Genomic DNA, 26,506 nt, shown 5'->3' with positions numbered 1-26,506 from the left:
AGAGTTATTCCCACTTTATCCTGATTTACACAGATTTCCCATAGCATTTCATTAAAGATAAGAATATAGACACTATAGTCCAGATTATCTATATTTTCACAGCACTAAAGAGTAAATGTGTATTTTCCCAGAGATTCTATTCAGTCACCCTTGATATCTTCCAGAAAGCTAGACATAATCTTCCCTCAAACTCTGGAGCAGTTTAGGAATGCAACAGACAATCTCCTTTGTATGTAACTTCTGTATTGTCATGGAGGAATGTTAAAAAACAAGAGCTTCTTCTAAAACTGAAAAAGCAACTGTACTGCAAGACGAGAAATGTATTGTTCTTAGAAGTACTTGCTTGTGTTGAATCATTGCAAAAATTATTAAGCCTTTCCCAACCCTTCTTACTCAACTGCTCTATTACAGATTCAAAACTCAAATAAATCCTTCCTGCAGCCTTCTCACCATTAAGTTGGTTTATATTGCAATGGCCTTTTAAAGAATTATTTTAAAAATACAAAGCATGAAATCACTTAGGACACTGCAGTCTGGGGTGTTGCCTTTATACAGAATGGTGTATTTTCTTACAAGATCACACTCACAGGCAATTATTATTCTTGGTTATTTCACCAGTTCAGAAAAGTTTTGTTTCCCAAGTCTAGCACACACATGCATCAGGAGTGCCTGTCTGGCTAATGCCATGCAGGCAGCATGCTGCAGCCTGCCCTCAGAGCAGCAGTTCTATTTGCAGAACAGTCTATTTGTAACTTAATTACACTCACTTGGTGAATTATTTTAAATGTCATCATTCATAATTGGTGTTCGGCACTTTTTTAATGCAGATATATTAAGGAATAATTAATTTTAAATCAAGTTAAGTCCAGTAATAAAATAACACCAAACAATGAAACACAGTAGGAGATCAGTCCTCATCTGAGGTGACTAAAAGGGCACATTGTTTGTTGCAATGTCATTTTTTTAACCTTTACAAGTATTCATCATTAAGAAACTCATTTTGTTCCATGTCCCACATCGAATACAGTGTGTCCCTTCATTATTTTTTTCTCCCAGTGTGAGAAAATTTTGTCTCATAAGCACTTGCTGCTGTTTCCATAATTGGAGCATCTAGGAGCAGGTCTGTTTCAATTTAAATCAGTGCAAAGATTCCCACAGTCTTCAGTGGGAGTTAAGAGTGACACATGAAGGACTTGTCCATCACAAATGCCAGAGTAACAGCACCAAATACATATATGTATATATGAATATATTTTCTTCTTATACTTATTTTGCTTCCTGAAGTTTTGCTACTTGGGTTTACTCAGGAGTGTAGGATGGGGCTGTTTTGCATCCCCTTCTCCAAGGCACAGCAACAAGCAAACACCTGAGCTTTGCCAAGACCAGCACATGCTTGACAGCTTGTCATTGTAATAGTGACAAAAGAGCAGCTGGCCATCAACAAAATAATAAAACTGACAATGAGAGATATTAAAATGCTGTCAAGATGGGCAGTGCCTCCAGGCAGAGGTTGTCTTCACCCCTGTTTGGACAATGGCCCTCAGCAAGCTGTGGGCTTGCACCACTCCATGCCATGCCACTGCAATACCAACATGTAAACAAATAGTAATAATTAAGACATTCAACAGAATGACAGCCAGCAGAAAGCTTTTTTTTCCTCTACTTAGCTTCAACCATTGTATAAATCTTGTTCGTGTAACTGAACTACAAACATTTTACACAGACTGTTGGCATTCAACACAGTTATGCCCTTTGGACCACTGCATAAGCTAAAAATTGGCTCCTCTGCTACAAATAAGAATCAGGATGACAAACACTGAGTTTAGACACTCTGACATCTATGATTTTTAATGGAAAATATGGACTATCCAGTACATAATCCACATTTTGACACCACTGCTATATACGTTAAACTCTCCTGCAGGGTGATAAGATTCATTATTGTATAAAAGCTAGTCAGAACCTCAACAGATCTGCCTTTTCAGTCTAATCTCTTGTAGTTACATCATCCCATGGCTACCTTCACTCTGCTAGCCTAGAGTCAACTAATAAAGCCAGGCGTTTGTAGGTGTAGATATTAAAAACAAACAAAACAAAACAAAATCCCATTTGTGATGGTGACTGACAAACACAGAGCATCTGCAATGAAGGTGTCCTGAAGGACTTAGAACCTGCAGTGTAATTTAATTAAGATATCAAAGTGATAGCATTATATCATCTGTGACAGCTATTCTATTATAAAGCATTTCTTTAATTAACAAAGGTAGCACCTGAGAAGGCAAGCACTGGTATGAAACACACTTGCCTTACACTCAGAGAAACACAATTGCTCTTCAGACTTGTTTGAGTCATACTTGTTTTACTGCCTTTTTATTTGCCTTCAGGTGGGGCTGTGGCCCCTACTCCCTGTTTTCATGGATTCCCCACAGCCCCAGGATGCTGCAGGGATCTTTTCCTAAGCCTTGCCACACCTGCAAGCTCCAGGAGGAGAGCAGTGACTTTTCAGTTTTCCCTCAGTCAAAAACTGCCTCCTCATTTTCCTCCACTGCCATTGGGGGAGCTGCTGATGGCAAAGCAGCTTTGGAGAAGTTCAGTGTGTGCAGAGTTAAAAGCTGCTGGGAGGTGACAGGATGATCTGGGGCTTCATAAGCACTGGGATACCTCCTGGAGCTTTTGTTCAATTGCTGTTCACATATTATTCAGTAAGAACATCTGTTGGTTTCAGCAAATTCATGTCTAGGAATTAAATTAATTGAATCTCTGGATAGGATTTGCCTCATTGAAAGAAACTTCAGAGAATTTAAATAAACTATAAAGTCCTAATAAAATATTTTTTATGTCATAGGATTGTTTTATAACTACTTAAATATCCCTTCATGTATTCAACACAGAGTTTTAAATGGTTTTCTTACCTGCTTGCAGATTTAAAAAAAAGGTCAGAAGTTTCTGTTTTTGAGCAACATACCCAAACATTTGGTATCAGCCAAGTTCAGACACCTGCAAGTATGCAGGCAGTTTCTCCAGGTTTGGGGGGGTTACAGGACCCTACAAGAAAATGTTACGTAAATATAGATTTTTTATTATTTTTTATTATTATAAGTTTCTCCTATATCTGCAAAATAACGATTACAAAATGAAGCCTAAAAAAGCAGTCTGCGAAATATGAAGGAACTTGAGTAGGCATAATATCACATGGAAGAATTGATTTTATGATTACAAGCTAGTCAGTACTGTGCTGCAGAATATATACAGATAAGTAGAGAGATACAGAGTCACAAATGTTTGCAAGGAGATGAGAGGTAAACAGTAGATTTTTTTTTCTTTAATAGCTCCCATGCAAAGACAAGTATCTCTCCTGCTTCTTGAATAAATTACATTAATACATAATTTCCATAGCCTTACTATGTCACTGTGAGTTAGGAAAATCAAAGATGCCTTAAGAGGCTTGCTTTTTTCTTATATATATTTTAATTATTGACCAGCTTTTTGAACTTGCATGTGCCCACAAAATACTATTAACTGGTGCATTCAAGTGCTGTATAACAGAATTCACAAAAATAATCTCAAATCCATTTAAAATTATTTACAGCCTTATGTTCACTTCCATTATAAGCTAAAACTTGGAGTTATTTTCCATTGATCTCACTGCAGCACTTTCAGTAAATGCCCAGTGAAAAATTAGAAGAAATGAAAATTAAAAAAATCCAAGGGCATATCTTTTGAAGTTGCTTTTTTCTTTTTTACTTTTGCATTAACATATCACAGATGGCCATGTGGAACAGGGTGATTTTGTATGCTGTCTAAAGACATTGTTACAAGCAGAGCTATGCCACTTCTTATCCGTAAAGCACTTTATTGGGGCCTGAAAACACTGAGATGCTATATGCAAAGGGGTTTTTATATGAGAAAATGTAAATGTTGCATACCTTTAAAGAAAGAGGCATATGGCTCTGGTTTGTAGCACAGTACAGCCTTAAATTCTCTGTCAGATGAGAGAATACCTCACCTGCTCTGAGGTCTTTTATTTCTGCACCCTTACAAGTACTGACTCATTTTATAAACAGATACTTGCATTCTAGTAAGTGCACTTCATACAGCTCCTTTCATACTAGCTGGAACCTAAAATTCCATTTAAAGATAAATGCTGAGCAGTGCTAGCTTGTTTGAATTACTGAGTCTCTGCAGGAACACATGGAGGCATATCTCTCATATTCATCCCTTTCTGGCTTCAGATGCTGCCTTGCCCAGCTGCCACCTGACATCAGAAGCACATCCAGGTGTTGGGGAGGGGCTGTCCCTGTTGTGCCCCTCACAGAGGCAGCTGAGGTGGAGCTGGGCTGTCCCAGTACTCTCCTGTCCCTTAGCACCCTGACCTCTGGGCTGCACAGCCAGGACACTGCAGACTGGTGAAAGGTTTTGACCTTGCTTGCACCTACTGCAGGAAACAGAATCTGTTGGAAAGTAGTCATACAGTCAACCATTAAGTCATTAAACAGCATTTTTGCTCAAAATTAGTTGAGCAACCAGGCAGGCTGGAATAAGAGAATGTAATTTTTCACATTTCAAATGGCAGCAGTTAATTGGATTACTCTAGCCAATGTGTTTCTCTTTATCACATCTTCTGTAAGATGTGTGATGGGTAGGACTGATAGGGAACATAATATGCTGTAATTTATTACTTCCCAGGGTGGTACAGTGGAAAGAAGCATAGTTAGAGCTTTTCTTATCAACTTGCTCTGTAATAGATTGAAATGTATTAGGATAAAAGGAAACCCTGTCCATAAACTTTACCTTCAGGCATCCCAGCAGGCAACTGTAGAAAGTCTATTTTTACCACTATAGAAAAATCACATTCAGTCTCATCTTCGGAGAAACTCCTCCACCTAATGCTTACCAAAAGCCAAATACCTTTTAGGTTATATTCATTCAACAGTGCTCGTGAGTTACAGTTGTCTTGTCCTAGCGTACACATGCAGATTTAATTTCTGTGGGGGGTTAACAGCACAGAAAAAGAATTGGCAGCACAACACCCCCATAGGCAACAGCACGGAAATGCCCAGACCACTGCATGGCCCAGGCTGCCCTGGTCTCACTAACAAAGTTACCTGGGTTAGCCCAGGTCATGTGCCATGAGTTCATGACTGTTCCTGGTTACACTGGAGGCAGATGTTCAGGAGGAGACCCCAGCTTGCAGAAGTCTTGCCACAGCTCTGTAGGGAAAGAAGCCTCTTCAGATTTGAATTACTTTATAAACAACCCAGGAAGCAAGTTTGCCTCAGTTCAGGGGAGCTGGTTGCATGCTCCACATCTGATGAGTTAATTGAAAGTGTTACATACCTTATCATAAGCCTTGCTTGCACTTGGAGATGCTCTTGTTTTACTTTAGGTAAAAGATTCACATTCAGACTTGGGAGGTACTCTATCATTTGGGACAACACTTGAGGCTACGAAATCTCGTTGGGAGTGGTTTTATGCCATTTGCTCTGAGGTGCCCACCTGAGGCAGCAGCAGGGATCACGCAGACATGACACCCTGCCCTCTGCATGGGACAGGAGCAGCTGCTTTCCTTCCCCTTTCAGCAGCGCTGCCACACAACCAGTTGGGCTCTTCCATATTCCAGTGTGCTATGATGAAATAAATTTTTTAAGTGACAGGCTGTTAGGAGGCACTGCAAGCACATACCAAACTTGAAGTATAAATTGGCAGATAACAGTATTAATGATTTTAGGAAGTCATTGTATATTTTTCAGCGCTGTGTGGTTATTTTTTATTATGGACATATGTCATGAAGGAAATTACATGACATTCTCCAGCACAGAACCGAACAAATTACCAGTTTATCACAGTTTGCAACCCTTCCTCAAAAGATAATATATGGGGATTTTTTTTTTATTGAATTACTTATATTGGTGCAGTATCCTAATGTGGATTTGATGAGTGACTTTATTCTTTTTCAAAACACTATGTACTCTAATTTGAATGTGGAGAGACATCACACAATTCATTGTGAATACTAATAAGACATCTCTTCACTGTATAATGAAATTCAACATTCAAATTTGTCTCTATAACAATTCCACCTTATGTAGGTATACACTGTGACTCATTAAAAATATTTATTTTATCAAATGAAAGGAAAACAATGCGGCCCACCTTTTAAGAGACATGAGGTGAAATTGGATTTCATTTACAACTGTCATTATTGTTTATGTTCTTTTTCATTCTTCCTTTAAGTCATTCACATACATGCAAAGGTCCTCTAAGCCTGGAAATCCTGCCACAAAACACTTACCAAATTCAACAGAAATGAGTGCAAATGTGGTAGCAATGATAAGATGGGGAGGAAGGGGGTTATAGATACTAGGAACAGTGTTTCTGCATAACATCAACTATTCTGATTGTGGTGTTTGACATTCAGTGTCAATCCATCAGCTCTAAAACTTATTAAGAATGGCAATAGATGTATTAGTAGGTCTGAAATTGTCAAAAATAATACTGATGTTAAGAATCAGAAATAAAATTACAGCTATTGTAGAAATACAAATTTGCATGAGGTCCACGAGCACACAGAACCAATAACACTCTGGAGTAGGATGAACAATGTCTACAGATGCAGACAGTCCCAAAAACACAGCTGAGATATCCCTAGCAAGAAAATAATTTCTTCTGTCTCTTTAGTTCTTTTTATTTGTTGTCTGGCTTTGCACTGTCTTTTCTCTATGGCATTAGCCATAGAATTAATTAAAAGATTTGTCTTTGAAAAAAATAATTAATAAAAAAATTTCTTTTTGAAACAAAGGCCCTTGAGGCTAAGGAAGAGGGTCTGGCTTAGCCACCACTCATCTGAGCACTAATTACTTCACCTCTTTGTCTGATCTCCTGCACCTGTACCTTTGCGTGCAGCTGAACGTGGTTGTAAGTAATTTGGAGATTTAGAGCTAAAAAGTAGTATGCAAAACATTACATAAACATGCAAAACATTACATAAACATGGATTGAAAGTTTTTTTACAGCTTTAAGTGACCTGGTTTTGCTATCCTGATTCACAGCTACTACACTGCATCCTATTCAAACTGGTGTGATAGCATGCAAAATAAAGGAGGACTGTCAGAGCTGGGGAAGACAGCCTGCCTTGGCTTGGAAAGGCTGTCTAATTTCAATGATAACAAAGGAAAAGTTAGTCCAGCATTGGGAAATTAACTGTTTATTGAATGGCACTCAGCATTTCTCTCATTGGGGTGATTAGTAAAACGTCAGCTCACTGTTCTGGTAATGCTCTAGTGAATATAGGCATTACTTAGTATTGGTTGTGCAGGTATTTGATTAGACCATCTGTTCTAAAAAGATTACTTCTTTATGAAGAAATAAAATGAAATCAAAGATAACTTTTTTCTAACTGTTTTGCATTACATTTGATGAAAGTTATTTAACTATTGCTACAACTTAGGAATCCTCTTTAGCAATCTCAAAAGTCTCCCACAGAGGAAGCAAGAATCACCCCAGGAAAACTATTAAAGCTGACAGTGGTTTGTCACAGGCAACCATTAATGAATACCGTGGAGGATTTGGTTTTCTTCTGCTCATTGTCTTGCCATAATTCATAGTCAATATCCCACAGATTTTGCAGAATGACTGTGTAGCTGCACATCTAGGCAATCAAATAGCACCTTTTAAGTTGGTGAAGATCACAAGTGAGAAATAAATTGTAAGATCCTGTTTCTGAGGGTGAATACTTAAACAAGAACTCTGTCTTCACAAAGCTGGGAAAGGTTTGGGATTTGGTTTTGTTAGTTTCCCTTTTAACTAGTTCCTAGTAAAGGAGTTGTGCTTTTCTGTGCATGAAAATAGCACAATAGCAAAATCTTGTCAATCAGAATAGCTTGGTACAGTGCCTTTGGCTATCTGCATTAACACAGCCTGCCAGTATTCAGAGTAAAACATAAAACCTACAATCACAATGACATAACAAGCCATGCCTTCCATCACACTGCTGTACTTCCCAGCTGTAGCATATTCTACAGTTCCACTTTCAAGAAATAATAAAATTATCAGGCAAAACAAATTCAAAATATACAGCATGCTCACACAGATGTGCAAATACAGAGGAAGTAAAATATTGCCAGTAGAAAAAACAGAATTCTTCATACCTGAATTTAGATTGTTGAGTTTGCAACAGCAATACCTGCAGTGCAGACCAGGGTATGCATTTGCAGGTGCTATGTTTACATCTGTCAGAAAGGAAATAATCTGAATTTGTTGTCCTCAATCCTGCTGCTCTCTGTAAGAATAAAATTGTAATGATGCCTTGGGGGGACATATGCAGTGAAATTCATTTTGTTGGGACAGAAATGGTTGTGTCTAAGTCCAACAGACACATACATTCCCTGAGTAGTCTTCTACAACATAACACTTGCACATGCAAGTAGCTATTTTTGTATGTAAGTGACCTTTTAGTCACTTAAGCGTCAGTACAACAGCACAGGCATAATTTAGCTCTTTGTTCACTATTTAGGGTGCATTTTCATGTTGCCCTTAAGCCAGTCAATTTATCTGCACTGCTTCACTTCATTCCCAGCTGTTGCGTTCCTTCTGGTAGTACCAGTACTCTTCTAGCCAAGCAGTGCATCAGAACAGAGACTGAGCTTTAATAGGGTCTGGCCTGGGGCCCAGGTGGGGCTGGTCAGGGACATCAACCCCTGCTCCCAGGCCGGGAGAGGGGAGACATTAAGGCCTGCAGGGCTCTTCCATGCTATCAAAACCTGTTTCTCAAACATTCTGGTATGCAGTTTTCTTTTTGGACCACAACTCTGAACAAAACCATTTATAACAACAAAGGAACAACAACAACAACAAAAAAAAACTAGTGTTCCCAGCACCCTGATTTCTCCTGTCCCCACCAGGATGATTTAATTTCTCAGATTTTGATGCGCACATTCCTTCCATGATCACTGTGATCACTGATAACATCTGTTCATAATAATAGACCAACTTCCCTCTGCACTGCTTTTCCTTGCTCAGGAATGGCACCTTTCAGCTGTAATGTTTTAGACTTCTTTCTACCTTCTCAATGGCTCCCATTCTAATGCATGGATAGTCCAAAGTAATCAGAAAGTGAGCAAGATGAGAGAGCTATATCAGAACACAAAAGCTAAGGCAGAGACACCCCAAGCTGCTGTTTCTGGCAGCATAAGCTATTCCCAGCTGAGGACACCCCCTGTATCTCCTGCACAACTTCCTTGCCAGAGCTCCTGCAGGGCAGCCGGATGGCTGGAAAACTGGCTCAGACAAAAGTGCTGAGCTGAGCAGGCTGCTGGAGATGGGTACCCTCTGCTGCCTTGTCCAAGGAGGGCTCTCATGGATGGGCTGCTTTAGCCAGGACAAGTGCCACTGTTCTGAGAGAAGGGGATATTACACCCCCTGGATTTCAGTTCCTTAAATCCGGGTATGTATCTGGTATAAAAGAAACTCAGTTTTTCTTGGAACATTTGCTGTCTTGTTCAGCCAGAGCTCAGCACAGTGGGGTCCCAGCATCAGGCATGGCATGACACTGCAAAAGCTATAAATAAGATAGTGATTATGTTGCCAGATACCTGCTGATGCAAGAGGAAAACACCAATATTGAGTTTCTGAAATAACAAAACCACACTGGGGTCGGTGCCAGTAAGATCTGCCATAAGGTTATGCCAGAAGGATCAAGTGGCCAAAGTTACATCAGCAAGGTTGCCAAGTCAGAGACAGTTTCAGCAGCAGAAAGCTACCAGTGAGGAAAAGAAGGATTTTCACTCTCCAGAGTGGGTAGAAATATTTCAGAGGAAACAAAACTCCATTTGACTCACAGACTAAATTGAAAATAATTTTCAAAAAGTAACTAAAGTTACTAAAAATAGAGAATGTTCTGCTAGGAAGTAAATGCCTTTGGCAAATGCACCAATGCATTTGGTGCTGCAAATATTAAATGTTTTCCTATGCAGCATTTTCAATCCACAGTATTGAAAAGAGGCAGTAATCTGAGAACTACTCTGTATGCCAGCAATACCTTCACATGATCTACCAAAAGGCTTTGCAAGCAACAGTACAATATAATCAGGGATTACTGAGTTCATCATGCAAAAGCATTTCTCTCTAATTCTGCATCTATATGTAAATTTGGTGTAGGATTCCATACCTCGTGGAGGTGTTGTCATGAAGAATAATTAGCTAGGTTTTTGTGCCACACAGCAAAAGTGCCAGATTTTCAGAGGCTTAAATATCTTTTCTAAATCTGAGTTACAAGGGCCTTCTTACACCGAGTTTGTTTCACCATCAGGACCATAATCTACAATGTACTTTCAAGCTTAAAAGTGCATGAAGTTGTTAAGCATTATTGTCTATTTTTGGCCAGTCACATCCTCCCTGGTTTAATCTTTTTAAGTCTCCCCAGAAGGTATTGATTTAAACATGCTTTTATTCTCTTTTTTGCTCATTTTGAAGAATGTACATTGTTCAGCCTGCAGCTCAGAGTTCAAAGTGCTAGTCTGGGCATCCAGATGCCCTCGCTTGGGAGCTCTTGAAAGAGCATCAAATCTTCCACTCAGATTTTAGCACTTTTTCTTTCTTAACTTAAATCACTTTAACTTAAAATGCTGTCACTGCAGTGATGAAAGGCTGTTGATGGTAAAATGTTCTTGTCTACAGCCATTCCTGTCATCATCACAGCAATAATTCTGCAGACATTGACCGAGATGCTCTCAAACCAGCTAATGGATGTAGTGGCTTTGATAACATCAATTATCATGCACCAGATCCTGGACCTTGCCAGTCCTCCACCTCACTGACTGTTTGCCTTTAGCAGAACAACACCTTATTAGATGTAGTAGTATCTCACAATTAATGGTTTCATAATCTGGCTCTGTCATGGTAAACAAGTAATTCCTGGTTAGAAACCACACGCAAAATGTAAGCATTAGGGCAATTGCTGCTGTTAGCTATTACTGTCTAATTAATCACCTACAATGTACAGCATGCACCAAGTGAATTAATTGTAATGATCTTTTGAAAAGGAAAACAGAAATACTCTATTATTCCTAAAAGTGTGACTTGAATGTGGTAATTTACCACACAGCCACACTCCAGAAATAAGTGAGGCTGTATTTATTTCTTGTCTCGTGCATCTGATCTAATTACCTTGTGGCAGTGGTATAAAAATCAGTTGGAGTGACTCACTCCTTGAAAATTTACTTTGGTTCTTTTTAAAGTCTTGGCCAGCTTGACCTCAGCAGCCTTCACCAGTTTGAAAATGCAAGTTATAATCCTCTGCAGGGATTTAGCCAGGTGTCTATTACAGCATGAAATCTGTGATACAGCTTCCAGTCTTCACGCTACAGAAGATTTAAGCCCCTCTGTCTTTGTTCCTGAGTGAGAAAGTCCATGAGGTCTTAATGTGGACAGGGAACACATTGAAAGGAGCAACATCTTCAGCTGAACCCTGAGCCTGAGTGGGTGCCACTGAGGAGCTGCACAGGTGAGAGACCAGAGGCTTCACCTGAACAGCAGCACTCGAACTGCAACCCTTGAACAGCAGCTGCAGCACTGCTGCTGCTCCTCTGCTGACATTCAGAGGTCACACTGCTGCTGGACATCTGGTTTTGACCTAAATCCTCACCCTAGGGTGACTGTGCTGTTCCTGGAGAGGCTTTTGGTAGGACACATTGCTGCCCAGGGGGAGCAAGGCCAGGTGGAGGAAGGCATGTTGTGGCAGTTTTGTGTTTCCCTTGGGATGCCTGTTGCAGCTGCAGTGTGCCTGGAGCTCTGGGCGTTGTGGTTTTCAAAACCCTAACCCTAGTGTACCCCTAACCCTAGGCAGCAAATGCAGACTAGGGCTCAGGCTGTTTGCAAGGAAAAAGCCAGGGACACTTGCAGAGCACCTCCTACACCAGTACAAAAGTTCAAGCTGCCTGGCACAAAGAGACACTGCTGTGTCCTAAAACAAACTAAATCCAGCTGGTTGAGGCAAAACCTACTGGGCCTAGTCAGCCTACGCAGGAGCTTCTCAGGTAACTCTGCTTTTTCCAGCCTGGGCTGAATGTCATCAAGTCATGTGATATGGCCACATGTCCTCACTGTGCCTGCAAATCAGGTACCTCCTCCTAAAGCCAACACTTAGACCATGGCAGTAGTTTCAGTAATATTTTCAATTCCATGAGCAGCCAAAACCAAAATTAATAGCAGCTTAATTTGCCTGCCTGCAAAGAGCCATCTAATATCAATCTCCCATTCTGTACAGGAAAATAGTTGGTTGTTTTAGGGTGCCATGGTTGTGGTGTTGGGAAAGACTCAGCTACCTTTTATGCTAATTGGCACTAAAGTGTTTAGAAGTATTTATCAGTATTTAATTATTTAGAACACTCCTAATGGCTCAAATATCATTTTGAAAAGTTACAAATATTTTCCACCTTGTCCTACTGAAGAGCTGCTTCTTGGAAGGCTTAAATGAAGATCTATTTACAGCTGCCTGCTAGGCACAAAATTACTTAGAGATGCTAATGGTCTGGTCCTTCAGATGGCCCCAACACAGACTGAGCTTGGTTTTCACAAATTGGACAAAGTTTGTCTTTGTTGTATTCATTTTACTGAGGCAAAAGTCTTAAAGAGGATTATCTTAGAGATCAAGGCATTAAAATATGTAACTAATCCCAGTTACATTAATTGTTTTCATTATAACATGTACTGAGGGACATTTGTGTAAAGTAAGACCCTTTTAGACTGTTTTGGTAATGTAAGTATGACTTACCATGCAAATTACATTTAAGATTAATTAGAAGCAGTTGAAAGCCAAGTTGCAAGCAGAGAAAATGGGAACCTGATTCCAAGCCTCTGAAGCAATAATTATATTAAATATTTCAAAATTACATCGGCAATTGCCATGTCAGTAGACAGAGGGGAATTTACATAAACTCATAATTTCTCTTCTTCTGTTAGAATTCAGGATACTTATTTTTTTGGCTTATAATCAGCTTAGATTTTTTTTCTCCTAATTTTCTTTTTCAAGCACTTGAACTCCACACAGGTTATTTTGGTGTCATCCAATCATTCACCTCTTAAAAGAGAATTCTGTGCCATAAAATCAAAAGAATAAGTAAGTTCATTGGTGAGGATATACCTGAAGCTTTCATTAGGATTCTCATTTGCAGTGATGTCCTTACCCCAGTGTTTCAGTGGCAGGTTGTGACACTGCTGTTACCACCGGGAAGAGTTTCAGGTGCAGGACAGGACAGCAATGTGATTTTGACCTATTTCTCACAATGCTCTGCCATTAATTCGAATAATCTCATCTTTCCCTAAAAAGCTCTGTGCACAGAGTTGTAGACTGCATTTCAGTTGCAAGCTAGGGCTGCCAGCTCTCACTGTCATACTGTATTCACATTAGCTTGTTGGGTGTTTTTAGAACCCCCCTTCCCAGTTATTCTCTGATTGTGTTGGCACCTCAGCTTTTGCTAAAACATAAAAGATAAAAGGCAAAGGGAGTAAAATAAATCAACCAATAGAGAGAAAGAAACACTACATCCCATACAACCTGGGTTAGCTGCTGGAAGTCATGAAACATGTTTCCTCCAGCATCCAGGGACTAAGGGATCAGAGTGGCTTTAGTTTTTAGCACAAAGAGTCACAACAGACTCAGCAGTTGCTTGTGGAGCAGGAAACTAAAGCCATCCCTCAGCAGTGCTTAATGCACCTGTCTGGCTGCACAGGAGCATTTATTTGTTGGGTTTTGATACCCGTGACTGCCCAGTGCAGTTGCTTTTGCCAAAGCAGAAGCATAAAGCATATAGATTAGAAGTACACAGATTTAAGTGACCAGATTTTTCTGGGCAACCTCAGACAGGGGTGACTTATGCAATCTGAGCATCTTCTGATAAACTGATATTTACATATAGCCAAAGGATCTGGAATTTGACAGATTTCACAATATATATATTTTCCCTGAGGAAAATAGGCTTGTGTAAGTTAGCAGATTCTTACCATTTGTATCTGGTATATTAAATGGAGCTTAAATATTTAAAAATTCTGTGTTTTCTCTCTCCTGCTTGAAGCTTACTTTTAATTTTCACTGTTTTATTCAAAAGGAAGGCATAGAAATAGCAACCATGAGCTTGAAATCAGAGCTGTAACAGATTATAGACAAAATTTTGCAGAGTATTTCCAGTTACAGCTGGTTTTCAAATAACCCTTTTTGTTGTCATGTAGTTTTTTTCCCTAACTTCCAGTCCCAGTGAATCGTTGTCAGTTTTAGCACTCAGCTGTATTAACAAGAAAGACAGGGAAAGAAAGCAGCATTTTCCAACCCAGGTAAGAGGAAGTTGCCAGTGGGGAGGTCAAAGTGAGTGCAGAACTTCTTTTGCTTGTGTTTTGTGGGAGTGTATCAAGGAGCAGAGCAGTGGCCAAGGTGAAAACTCATGTTTGAAACCTGTTTTCCACACTGGATAGCACTGAGTCACTTCATTGCTCTTTGAAATGGAGAGAAGTATAACTGCAATTATAAGAAAAGAAAAGGTTGATCATCATGCCAGGGTTTGTTCTCTTTTCAGGGCAGGTGCAGGGAAGTCTGAATAATGACAATAACACCTACATTAATGACCTCACTGAGCTCTGCCAGGTATAGGCATGTGCATGTTTTCCCCCAGCAGTGCTGACTGTCAGTGAATAGAGGCTTCTTCCACAATCTGAGTGTCAGGTGGAGGGAAGGATAGAGAGAGCAGCATTTGCTTTCTGGAACAAACACAGAATGAACAAGTAGCAAAATACTAACGTACTGTTGAAAGCTGAAATTAGATATACGTGATTCAGTGCAGCCTACAGGGTCTGATATCTTGGCAACTGCTGCAAGATATCCCCAATCTGCAGACAAAATAGCCTTTGTGAAGAAGCAGAAGATTGTAGTGTGAAAGTTAATGCATCAAAAGGCCAGAAAGGGAATAATTCACTTTCACCTTGCTCCAGAGGACAAGCAGCAGTAAAATCTGTACACTATTGGCGAGCTTTTTTTGTTGCTGTTTTTAACTCAACCCTCAGTTCAGAGTTCCTGCCACCTTGGCAGTGTTCCAGCTGGAGCCACTGACATCTCCCACCTAATCAAGTGCTGGATTATCTTGTCCTGATAAATTGAACCTGGTGCCTCATGAAACGTCTTTTCTGAAGTACTTTGGTACCCCGTAATAAGATGGCAGATACCTGAATCAAGTCCCAGAGCTGACAGAGCACTGTTTTTCTAATGGCTTTTGGTTGCAAGTGTAAATGTTTTAAGGCAGGGCAGCGTTGAGCTGGTTAAGCATGATAAATTTCCCACCTGGGTGAAAGGAAACTTGAAAGTGTACTGAATACTGGCTCATACTGAATACACACAGGCTGCACTGCTAACAAAATACACTTGCCCTAAAAATTAGTACTTTTTGGGCAGAGCTCTGGGGAACATGCTTGTTTCAAAAAGATATCCTCTTTGGCTGCTGAATCTTTCTAAGAAGAGTTGGAGTTACTGAGCTATTAGAGACTTGCATACCATTCTTAGTCTTTTGTGACTCAGTCTCTGGTCCAAGTTGTTCAGGGTAAATAACCTTGTTTCTTTCTTTAACATATATTAAGAAAAATGTCTATAGTACAGACACATGGGTGCTGTCTATTTTGTGTTTGTACTTCAACAGGTAAAACAGCCAGGATTAATCTCATTAAGCTAAAGTTATTACTTGCAGGCATTTGTTTTTTCTTTCTTGGCTTCCCTCCTGGCGAAAAGCAGTCCTCAGTCAAGAAACATCTTGTGTGTCACACTCACCTCTGTGGTGCCCCTTGTAACACTGCTTTGCTCTTTTCCAGGGGAATCCCTACATGTGCAATAATGAATGTGATGCAAGTACCCAAGAATTGGCTCATCCTCCAGAACTGATGTTCGATCTGGAAGGAAGACATCCCTCCACATTTTGGCAGTCCACAACTTGGAAGGACTATCCAAAGCCTCTTCATGTTAATATTACCCTCTCCTGGAACAAAACCATTGAGCTTACAGATAACATAGTTATCACCTTTGAATCTGGCCGTCCTGACCAAATGATCCTGGAGAAGTCACTCGACTATGGACGAACGTGGCAGCCCTACCAGTACTATGCCACAGACTGCTTAGATGCTTTTCACATGGATCCAAAATCAGTGAGGGATTTATCACAGCACACAGTCCTAGAAATCATTTGCACAGAGGAATACTCTACTGGGTACATGACAAATAGTAAAATAATCCACTTTGAAATCAAAGATAGATTTGCTTTTTTTGCTGGACCTCGGCTTCATAACATGGCTTCTCTTTATGGCCAGCTTGACACCACCAAGAAGTTAAGAGATTTCTTTACCATCACAGATCTGAGGATAAGACTGCTTAGGCCAGCAACTGGTGAAATATATGTTGATGAGCAACACCTGGCACGCTACTTTTATGCAATTTCAGACATAAGGGTATACGGAAGGTAAGAGAATATATAACTTTAGAAACAGGCATATGTGTTTGATTTGAGAAGGTATTCAAAGCTATTTATTTCCCCAAATAAGATGATATTTTCTGTCAGTGTTCATTGGAAATCTGGCTCAACTGAAGGCCATTGCTGTCATACCAGAAGTTTCTGACTCAGTGGCACAAGGTCTGGGTGTTTGCTGGCACTCGCCTTGGATCTTGAGCCCTGGGTCTCACAGGCAGGACGGTTCCCGTGTTGGCTCAGGAATTCACCCTAGCAGTCGAACTCTTTCTTCTCTTATGTAGGTGGAGTCTGTTCCAATGGCAGTTAACTAAAAACAGAGATTCTGTTTTATCATTTGACTTTTCCAGGTCTCTAATGTGAGCTGTGATTGATACAGCAACCCTTGCCCAAACCCTCCCACTAGGTCTGGCTGTGAACAAGGAAAGCAGCGGAGATTAGAGCCCATTCCTTCTACTTTAATTAGCTCTGAAATGCAGAGAAGCTGAATTAAAATGGAAAAAAACCCAACAGTGTTTTAGATAGACTGATTTGAATATAACAAAGATGATTATTCAGCTGGGTTCAAGACAAATGGTTACCTCTAGGGCAAGTGGTGGCTGGTATCAAGTGCTGTAGTCCCAAAAATAATAATTGCAGTGACATTCCTATCAGAAATTTTGTTCCCAGCTCAAGCTAGCAATTGACTGATGCCCTCAAGCAGGAGAATGATCCCTTTGTATGGGTCTTGGATGCCAAGTTGTTCAGAGGAAATAAGTGGGATCACCTCTATTAGCAATTCACTTGCCAGTCTCATATACCTTTTGTTCCTTCTCTGTTTCTCCTGTAGAGGGTTTAAGACTTGCTTTTTAAATTTTTTTTTTCTTCAAGAGAATCTAAGTATAAAAACAAACAGAAAAGCTAATCTGTCTTGGAAGGTCAGGGACTTTCTTTGCAGACTCAGAACTGAGTGAAATAATAGTGATTATATAAAACAGTGCTGACTGTATTTTTATTATTCCTGTAGTGAAAATCAAGATCATCAAAATACATTTCTTAGGACTGGAGATTTAACATGCAGTTACAGTCTTCTGTGTCCACATCAACTATATATCCACATGTACAAAATGACTAGTCTAACATTTGAAAACCTAAAATAAATGTTGCTGTTTTAAGAATTCTTCTTGCAATGCCCATTAGTTACCTTGTAAATTATTTTTCAGAAGTCTCTTGGGAGGGCTAAGTGGATCTTGAACAGCTTAAGATACTCTGTTTGAAATAGTTTGGTAAAATTAGCCTCAGTATAGGAAAATAACACCTATTTAATGTGTATATTTTCTCCTCTGGGCTCCCTCCACATAGGTTAGCTCTACTGAGGCATCATATCAAAGCTCAGGATTTGTAGGTCCTTAGGCTTTAAGGAAAGCCTGTTCCCTGTCTGAAAACCCATTTGGAGCTTAGTCTGACTTCAATTAGATTATCATTACTTTATCAAAGAAAGCATCTGAAGGATTAAAAAAGAGTGCATTGCATGCAAATTAGAAACAGAAACCTTCTGAGCACATCTGGGGCTCACCAATCTTGTGAAAAATTATCTGTAGAAATGAAGCATGACTGTACAGAGAACTTATCTGATGCTGATGCTTGTTGTCTAAATGCTGCAGTAATTGGACATGTACTTTAAAAGAAGTATCTGATGTGTAATAGTACCTCAGTAGATTAGATTCATGTGAATTCTTATCACTTTTCTGCTAATGAGAAGAACAGCTCTTTTGGGATTTGGTGCCATTTCCTTCAATAACTAGTGAGCCTTGCTTGTTAAAAGTCTTTAGGGCCTGCTTCTGCTGAGCAGCTGTGGGGCTACACTACACAGCCCCTGGTTATTCAGTTGCACCTGTTGTAACTTGCAATGAGCCCACTGTTACCTAGTTTTAGGTATTTTTTGTCTCTTCCAGAAACTTTATGGCCTCTCCCTACCAGAGTCTCCCAATCAACATTCCCAGCATGTGCCCTGGCATGGCCTGAGCATGGGAACCAGAGGAGGGAAGCAAAGGTTACCAGGGTAGTTGTGCCACAGTTTCCCGTTCAGCTGAGTTTTCCAGCTCTTGCTCCTTAATTGAGGATGTATACTGGAAATTGTTACAAAATTATTTTGTTTTGCTACCAAGATTCATATGCTGGGCTTTGAGACCCAGCTATTTATATAAATTTGGTTAAACTAGACTAGATTATTCCATGAAGACAGGAGGTTACCAAGGAGCTTGACATATAGTGGATGAAAGATGCTGGCAGCCACTTTAAAGCTATTCCTTTTTCTGAAAAACATAACCTGTAGGTCAAATACAGTTAAAATCACCAAAGCTCATAATAGCATATTTCTAAAGGCAGCATAAAATGTAATTTGTTTCACACTGTGTTTTAAGCATCAATGACAGTGAAAAGCATCTATCTTAAAGCCACTGTGTTAATATACAGGACTATGTGGTGGTTAATACTTCACAATGAATTATAGGCAGGAGATTTGCCCACTTAATATAGGTTTGTTTTGTCATTGCTTGCATTTTGGTGTGAAATAAGCCTGATGTATGTTGCATTAGAGATGAAAACCTGTGTACTCTCAATGAATGCCTTTCCTTCTCTATTACCACCTGTTTATTCTTCTTCAATTTACCACTTCCATTGTGTATTTATTAAGGTGATGAAAAAAAGGAAACGTGGCTGTTAGCAATTTCAGCAACCCCATTGTGCTCCCATTATTCAAGAAACCTAATAATCCACATGAACTAATTCTGACTTACTGATGGTCTGCTTCACTAAATCAGGGTGATTTTTTCTAGTGAATAATGGACGATGCAGTGTGCCAGTACCTTAATTAAAGAGAGCCTCTCTTATTCTTGATCTTATTTTAATTTACAGGGTAATACTACAATAATATCACTAATGGAAGGTACATTAAAGGGCATAAAGTAGCATTAACTGTATTAAATTATGGCACTTGTGTTAATTAACTGCTGAAGCAAGATGGTCCTAACAGCTAGAAAGGTCAACTAATGCATAAATAAAGTCTTCTGGGATGGGAAGCTAGGAAAGAGCAGACATTTTTCCCTCATCTGGCCTTGCTGCAGAGGATCAGAGGGTGCCCTGTGCCACAGCCTCAGGAAGGTTTCTTTCACTGTGCTGCCTGCAGAGGTGGCCTGACCCGTCTGCAGGCTCTACCTGTGTTCAATTCCGTGTGAAGGACAGTCCTGGCAGTAAGCAGTGAGGTACAGCTCCCAGTTTTAAACCTATTTTTGTTCAAGTTCACTAAAATGCTGATAATAATTCCTTTGAAGTCAAGCTCAAGGTTCCTAGCAGATTTTGGATCAGACTGCTGAAGGTTTAACCATGTTAATTTTAAAGTAGTTCTGCTCTAACTTCTATATTGTCAGTGACATGTACATTTATACACTGTAAATTAACTGTAATTCAGGATGCTTGTAAAATCCGTGGTCCCAGTGGGTAACAGAATGACTGGCTGGGTAAAACAAAGGCTCTTATTGCTTTTGAATGATTAGGTTTTGATCTAAGAGCCACCAGTTTCTTTGTGACACCAGAATATCCAGTCTCTGCACAATGCTATTAAGCCCTCTGGAATTTATTTTTATACTCTTCTCGCCTTGAAGCTTCTCTATTTAAGCCCCAGGGTTTTCTGACCGCGTCTCAGCTGCGGTTGTAGTCCCAGCTGCAATAGAAACCTCTAACTCACAATACACAAATGAAAAGTAACCTCAGTTTTAGCACTTCCTTGCTCTCACTTTATCTATTTGAAATTCAAATCCATCTCAGCATCTGAATAAATTAATCTGAAGGAAAATATATTTGCTACTGAGGGGGTTGGGGCTTTTTTGTCTCCTTGGTCAGCCCGCTGCTCCTGCTGGCTGTGAGGCTGAACTGCTCCTGAGGCTGTGATGGATTTGGGTGGGTGAGGGCCCTTGCCCTGAGTGGGAGCTCACCCTGCAGCTTCAGGCACACGGTTCCACCAGGCAGCCTGGGCTCTACTGGGTGCCATCCTCTGGCTTATTCTGCAGGTGCAGTCTGTAGATGGATTAATTGGAGTAAATGTCTATGTTACTCTGTCATACACTTGGCAACACTATATGATAATGTCCCTCTGTAATTTACCCAAAAGCAGAGCTTTGCCCGAGGGAAGTTACAATCTATAGAAATGCTGTAGTTTTATTTAGAATAGAAAATGTTTTAAACCAGACCATCGATATTAAGATACGTAGGTTTCAAGCTTTTAAGGATACAACTGGATACCATTCTTGACTCTAGTAGTTATTTACCATACTTGAATACTCTTTGTTTTACAGGAACACTTGCATAAGCAGCTTTTCTCCTTTGAGATTTTCACTAGTATTTGGAGGGAATCTAGCAGTTTCTCTGATTAAATTATAAACTCATTAGAGAACAGGAAAGAGAAAGAAGCATGTATTTAAGAGCATGTCAATTGATCTGTAAGTCCCAAGTGCAATTTTTGCTTTTTTAATATATCTACTGTAGTATGTCACTAAGGAAAATGGTCCTTCATTTTCTGTAAGCAAATCTAGGGTCATCAGGAGCTGAAATAAATGGTCATGGTGTTTATTCACACATGAACAGTCTCCAGGGGTTTACTCAGTACAGGTGTCCTGGGGGGGTTTTACTGGTGCCTGTGTTTGGATAATACTGATTTCTACCCTGGATCCTGATGGCACAAGTCCTGTCCATCAGCTCAGCGTGGCCTCAGTCACAGTGGCTGGAAGGGGAGCAGAGCAGTGGAGTCTGAATGCTGTCTAGGACCCTCATTCTGCTATATGCTTTTCAAATTAATCAGTGGGTTTAAATCCCCAGGTTTCACTCACCACCTTAGCTCATTAGCATCTGGTCATCTTTTCTTTTTTGCAAGACATCAAGTATTCCCCCAGCTGTCTTTCAATGAAGCTCAGTATCATGCAGGATCAGGGTTATTGAGGAGAGGCACCAAACCTTTTGTAGTATAATTCATTTTGCCACTGAATATTAAAGGAGTAGAGATAAAAATCCTGATGAAAGAAATGAGGATTTTTCTTTCTGTATTGCTTTGTATGCTGAGAATCAATCCAAAGAGCCTTCTGAATAAATTCAGTGATTCCAATAGCTTGCAGAAACTTTCTTTCCTTTAAGCTTTTCATTTGAAAAGAGTGCAATTTAATGCAAACACTGAAATAAGCTTAAGGATCTCCTGTATCACATATACAAATGATTCCTGGCACAGGGATGTCCTTCTGGTTGAAGTTAAAGCTGGAGTGGTACAACATATTATCACATTAAAAGTTTGAAAATTTCCAACTATTTAACAAGTAATAGGAGCTACCATTTTTTAGGCGTGGGTTAAGTTTGCATTCTGATCCTTTCCATGGTACCAGTGTGTGATATTGCCTGCCATTAGTTTTGTTCATGTCAGTACCTGACTGTATCTGCTTAGGAGCTGATTCTTCCTCAACACTTCTCAGTGTGTGAAGTGCCTCAGAAAGTAGTAACTGAATCCAAAATATCCATGTACTTTCTCTTGACATAGGTGGTCCTTCTCTCTCTCTTATTTTGGTGGGGGGTTTTTTGTAGCTGTAATAAATAACCCATCATTCAGCTGTGATCTAGGGAAATATCTGAAATTAAGAGAGTTACCCCACTGCCTTTCCTCCCATTTCCCTTTAGAATGGTGCCATAATATGCTCTGTATCACTCCCTGTATGTTAGAAGCTAAGTATTGAAACAAGTGACCAGTCTTGATACTTGTTTCAGATGCCATCCTGTAAGTCAGGAGTAATTTGAATGAAGTTACTCTTATTAACTCACTGAGTTCCAAATGCATGTAGGAGGAATGAGGGAAAACAGATGATGAAGAGGAAGGGAGGACAGAACGAACAAAAGGGGGGAAAATGAGGGAGGGAGGGAGGACAGAAGTCAGAAGGCTATCCCAGCTTCTGTTTAAAAAAATGAGAAAAAACTCACACATCTCAGTCTGTTCATCCTGTCTCATGCCCGTATGATAGAGCTGATGTAAAGCAGCCGGTTCTGTCAAGTCCAGTGATACAGTCACACCTATTCAGAAATAGAAAGTGAATTAGTAAAGGTCAAGGTCTAATGGTATCATTATGTGGGGTCTGCAAGACCCTTCCTGCCATTCCCTCTGGAGTCCACCTCAGGGATTTTTGTGCCTCAGCAGTAGGAGTGACCTGTGCTCAAAGGGAATCATCACAGTCCCTCTTTGATCACAGCAGGCTGTGGTGAAAAATCCTCAGTAAAACACAAGTGAAGTGTATCGTTAACTGGGCTGAGCTACAGCGGAAGTTTTCAACACTTTCCTACAGATTATCATCTAGTTCATGGAAAAGTAAGGAGGAAAGAGCTCCAGAAACAAATGGCAATGCTGCAATTTTAGCAGGCAGCAATAGTGTCAGGGAAAAGGAGCCGAGGAGTTACACTGCAGGTCGAATTCCCAAGAGAAAGTCTGGCTGCTGACGCATTCAGGAAAGCAGAATGCTGGCTGCAGCCCTTTGCAGGAGAACAGGCTGTGTCCCTGGAGATCTGTGGGATATGGTAGAAATGAAAGGATGCTGAGCAGCAAGAGGTGTCTTAATGACATTAGGAGGGAGCAGGAACTGCTGAACATCTTGACATACTGCAACTCCCGAATGAGACCACCTGTAATTTTTGCAGCATACCGAGTCCTTGGAGCCTTAGAGTCAGTCTGTCAACAGTACCTGGTTGCTCACGTAACAGTTCATCCAGACTTTTATGCTGGAAATGCTGCTGTACTCTGGAGTAACCCAGCTGTACTTCATATTAATTATTTTGACATATCTGGGGTGATAGCCACCATTTTGAAATTAGCCAAAAAGTGAACAAAAACCATTTCAGGGTAAGGCATATAATCCATAGCTTCATACTGTAGGTTACATCTGATCAGGCATTGGGACATACCATGGATAGTGCCATACATGGCATATAGACCTGCCCATGTTCTAGTTGTGCAGGGCAGGTTTCTAAAGTTATATTCTTCCTCTGAACCCTTGAGTCTATCTTCTGATGTTGATGTTCATGTCAATGTCATTAGTTGTCAGCTTGTTCCGTGCAAACTCCCTTGAAGACCTTCTGATTCTTTTCATTCTCTCTCTTAAATCCATTTCTGTCTTTATGGTACCTTTGAGCATACTTCCTCTCTGCTAAGCAGCATTCCCACTTCCACCCTCTCCAGATGTGTGTTGTCCTGTAATAGGAGCCAATTATCTGATACATTAGGATTTATAAAATACTTTGAAATGCACTTAAGAAGGATTGGTAGAGAAGAACAATGGATTGTTATAATCTACCCTCTGTACACCATACATTAAACCTAATAACAACCAAGAAGATTAAATTTTATCACAATAAGGATATATACATTGAGATATACATCTTCACGCTCAACTAATTAGTTACCATCGACTGTTTTTACTTTGCTCGGTGACATGTGGTATATAAATCATTACAATATGTTAAATGCAAATGGTTGGTAATAGGGTAACCATCTGCTCACTGTTGGAAAGTTAGCAGAGGAATATAGTAAGCTGTACTTCTAGTAACGATGCTAAACTCACATCCCTGAAATACCAAATATCTAAAAACAGCTGTCTCCACTAATGCCAACACTGCTAATACATCTCTTACCCTTTTCATTTTCAGAAGTAAACCACATATTGTAAGAGGTAATTTTGTCCTTCAGCTTGAACTTGATTTCAAGGCTAGAGTCTGTAACAGCAATGTGAACCACCGTATTGGAGAGCCTGATGTTTTCCTTATATTGTGCTGAGTGCTTTTGAACAGCCAGTAAATAATCAGGCTGCACACTTTTCTCAGGACATCTTTTCATCCACAAATATAATTAAACCCCCTTCCTCTGCTAACCCCAACTGCCAGGCCCTTTTTGAGGGATGACATTATTTTGTAAGTGATAGATAGGTGGCACATTGCTGTCTGGTAACGTATTACGCTGGAGACCATCAAAGGGTGCCTGCCATCTAATAACCTCCCATGCCCTATAAGCATTAAAGATCACCACTGCAAAGAGGGATCAATTATTTTGCCACAGACATGTATTATCAGGGGCTGTCACATACCTTCATAATGAGGTTTCCTGGATACCAAGCTACAAAGTAATGCGTTGGAAAATTAGCAGTGGGGCAAGAGTGAAGGACTGCCTGCCAAAGTTGAGCTGTGCCTTCAATCCAGAGCAGCTCCTTCACTCCTTACCCATTCAGTCATCTGCTGGTCAGGGTCACTGTCACAGTGCTGACGTGCTGGCTCCCCCATCAGTGATACATTGCACTATCACCTATCAGAGAGATTAATATGTTCCTGTATTGAATTCCTGAGATGTGGCTCTCAGCATTAAAGAAACTGAGGAATTAATTTGGCTTCCACTGTCTGAATGTAAAAGAAGTTTGTGCTTTCATCAAAGTCAGACATTAGTGCTGCCATGGCTTGCTCAGACCACAGTGGGAGCGAGGATGGAGTTTGTTCAGGAGGTTACATCTGGCATGGCCGTGTCTGATTTAAGATTGTGCTTCCAGGGAAGCACCTGCAGGGGAAGAGGCTGCAGGAGAGCTCATTAGCCTGGCAGTTTCCCTGTCCCAGAATGAATTACAGGATAAGATGTGTGGTCTATAGGGTCCCAAAAAGCTGTGGCATTGTGTAGGTGTGCTGTCCTGCAAAGCTTTTCAAGTTTAAAATGTTACAAGGAGACATTTTGTGCTAACACATTTTCCTTTGTTACCTTTCAAGAAAAGAAGCACCAGCTGAGGGCTGCACAGGTTTGGTGACTCCATTTTGATTCACAGGGAACACTTGCCTGTTTCAAAATGGGGTGTCTGCTCTTTAAAGTAATTGGGAGCATTTACAGACAGGGATGCTTTGATGAGGAGTGCTTCATAATACCTCAAAGGCATGGTGCCAGAGCAGGGAATTTGATAAGCTGAGGTCCTGAATTGGATTCCAGCAATGGTCACAAGTTTTAAGAAGCTCTCATTTGAAATTGCAAGCAGAGGAAAAACAGGATTCTTTCTCTTTAATTACATTAGTTTTATTGAACTGAAGCATTGCTTCAGTTCCCAGAATACTTTATATATATTTTAATGCAAGTTACCAGATACAGAATGGTTGCAGGAATGTTTATTGTTTCTGACTTTTATAGGTGATAAAACAGATTTTACTTATTTTTCCCTTCAACTGTCTTGTGCATTAAGGATCTTTAGATGTTGGGATGGTGTTTACTGAAATTGTCATAACCATAGTAATTTAACTTCTTTGATTTGGTAATGGTTCTATAGTGCTTTGGTTTAGGCCTGTTTGGAAAAGCCAATCCAAGCACATGAACATGCACTGGAGTCCAGGGAACTCTGGCAGCTGTTTGTGCAGGAGAGGAAACATGAAATTCATTCCCTGAGTAGCTGATCTTCTTCTTTGGCCTTAGATTTCTCTCATATTTATTGAACTGTGGGCTGTTTCTTCTCTTAGAGCTAGAGCTGTTGATTCTGCCATGTAAGCACAACCATGAATTGACTTGGAAAAGTTGTTTTGTTTTTTAAAAAAATTATCATTTCTGGCCCGCATTTAGAGCACAGCAGGTCCCACAACCTGCTGTTCCCTTGGGGGAGTGGAGCCAGCAGGAACAGGGAGCAGCAATGGCAGTCGGGCCAGGGGACAGAGCTGCAGTATGACAAGGCATCTGCTTTGTCAGTGACCCACTTGGGGAAATGCTCCTTCCCCCGTCCCACACCCCACATACCTCCAGCTGCTCATTTCTCACTGTCTCTGAGTCTCTTTTCCATGATGTGATCATCACTCCTTCAGTTGTAGCTCATGGGGAGTCCCTGCCCGAGTGCCTCAAAGAAGGAATGGAAACCTTCAGGAGGAACGTCTCCCTTTGCAATAAAAAAGTCAAGCTATTCTACTTTGTCAATGCAGAAAATTGCTTATCATTTAGCAAGCTTCATTAA

At 40.3% G+C, this 26,506-nt stretch overlaps 1 protein-coding gene across 10 annotated transcripts in view; it reads left to right on the top strand.

Moving 5' to 3' along the window:
- The window catches only part of NTNG1 (netrin G1), a 146,771-nt gene that overhangs the window by 46,036 nt on the left and 74,229 nt on the right, over positions 1-26,506 (top strand). For all 10 annotated transcript variants that reach the window (XM_077182128.1, XM_077182125.1, XM_077182124.1 and 7 more), the window contains exon 3: positions 15,844-16,484. In XM_077182128.1, the coding sequence (XP_077038243.1) occupies positions 15,844-16,484 (641 nt within the window). The remainder of the gene's footprint in view (positions 1-15,843; positions 16,485-26,506) is intronic.

The sequence above is a fragment of the Agelaius phoeniceus genome, chromosome 8, assembly GCF_051311805.1.
Source record: "Agelaius phoeniceus isolate bAgePho1 chromosome 8, bAgePho1.hap1, whole genome shotgun sequence".
In the NCBI taxonomy this organism is placed as follows: domain Eukaryota; kingdom Metazoa; phylum Chordata; class Aves; order Passeriformes; family Icteridae; genus Agelaius; species Agelaius phoeniceus.
This window is presented reverse-complemented; position numbering and strand designations above follow the sequence as displayed.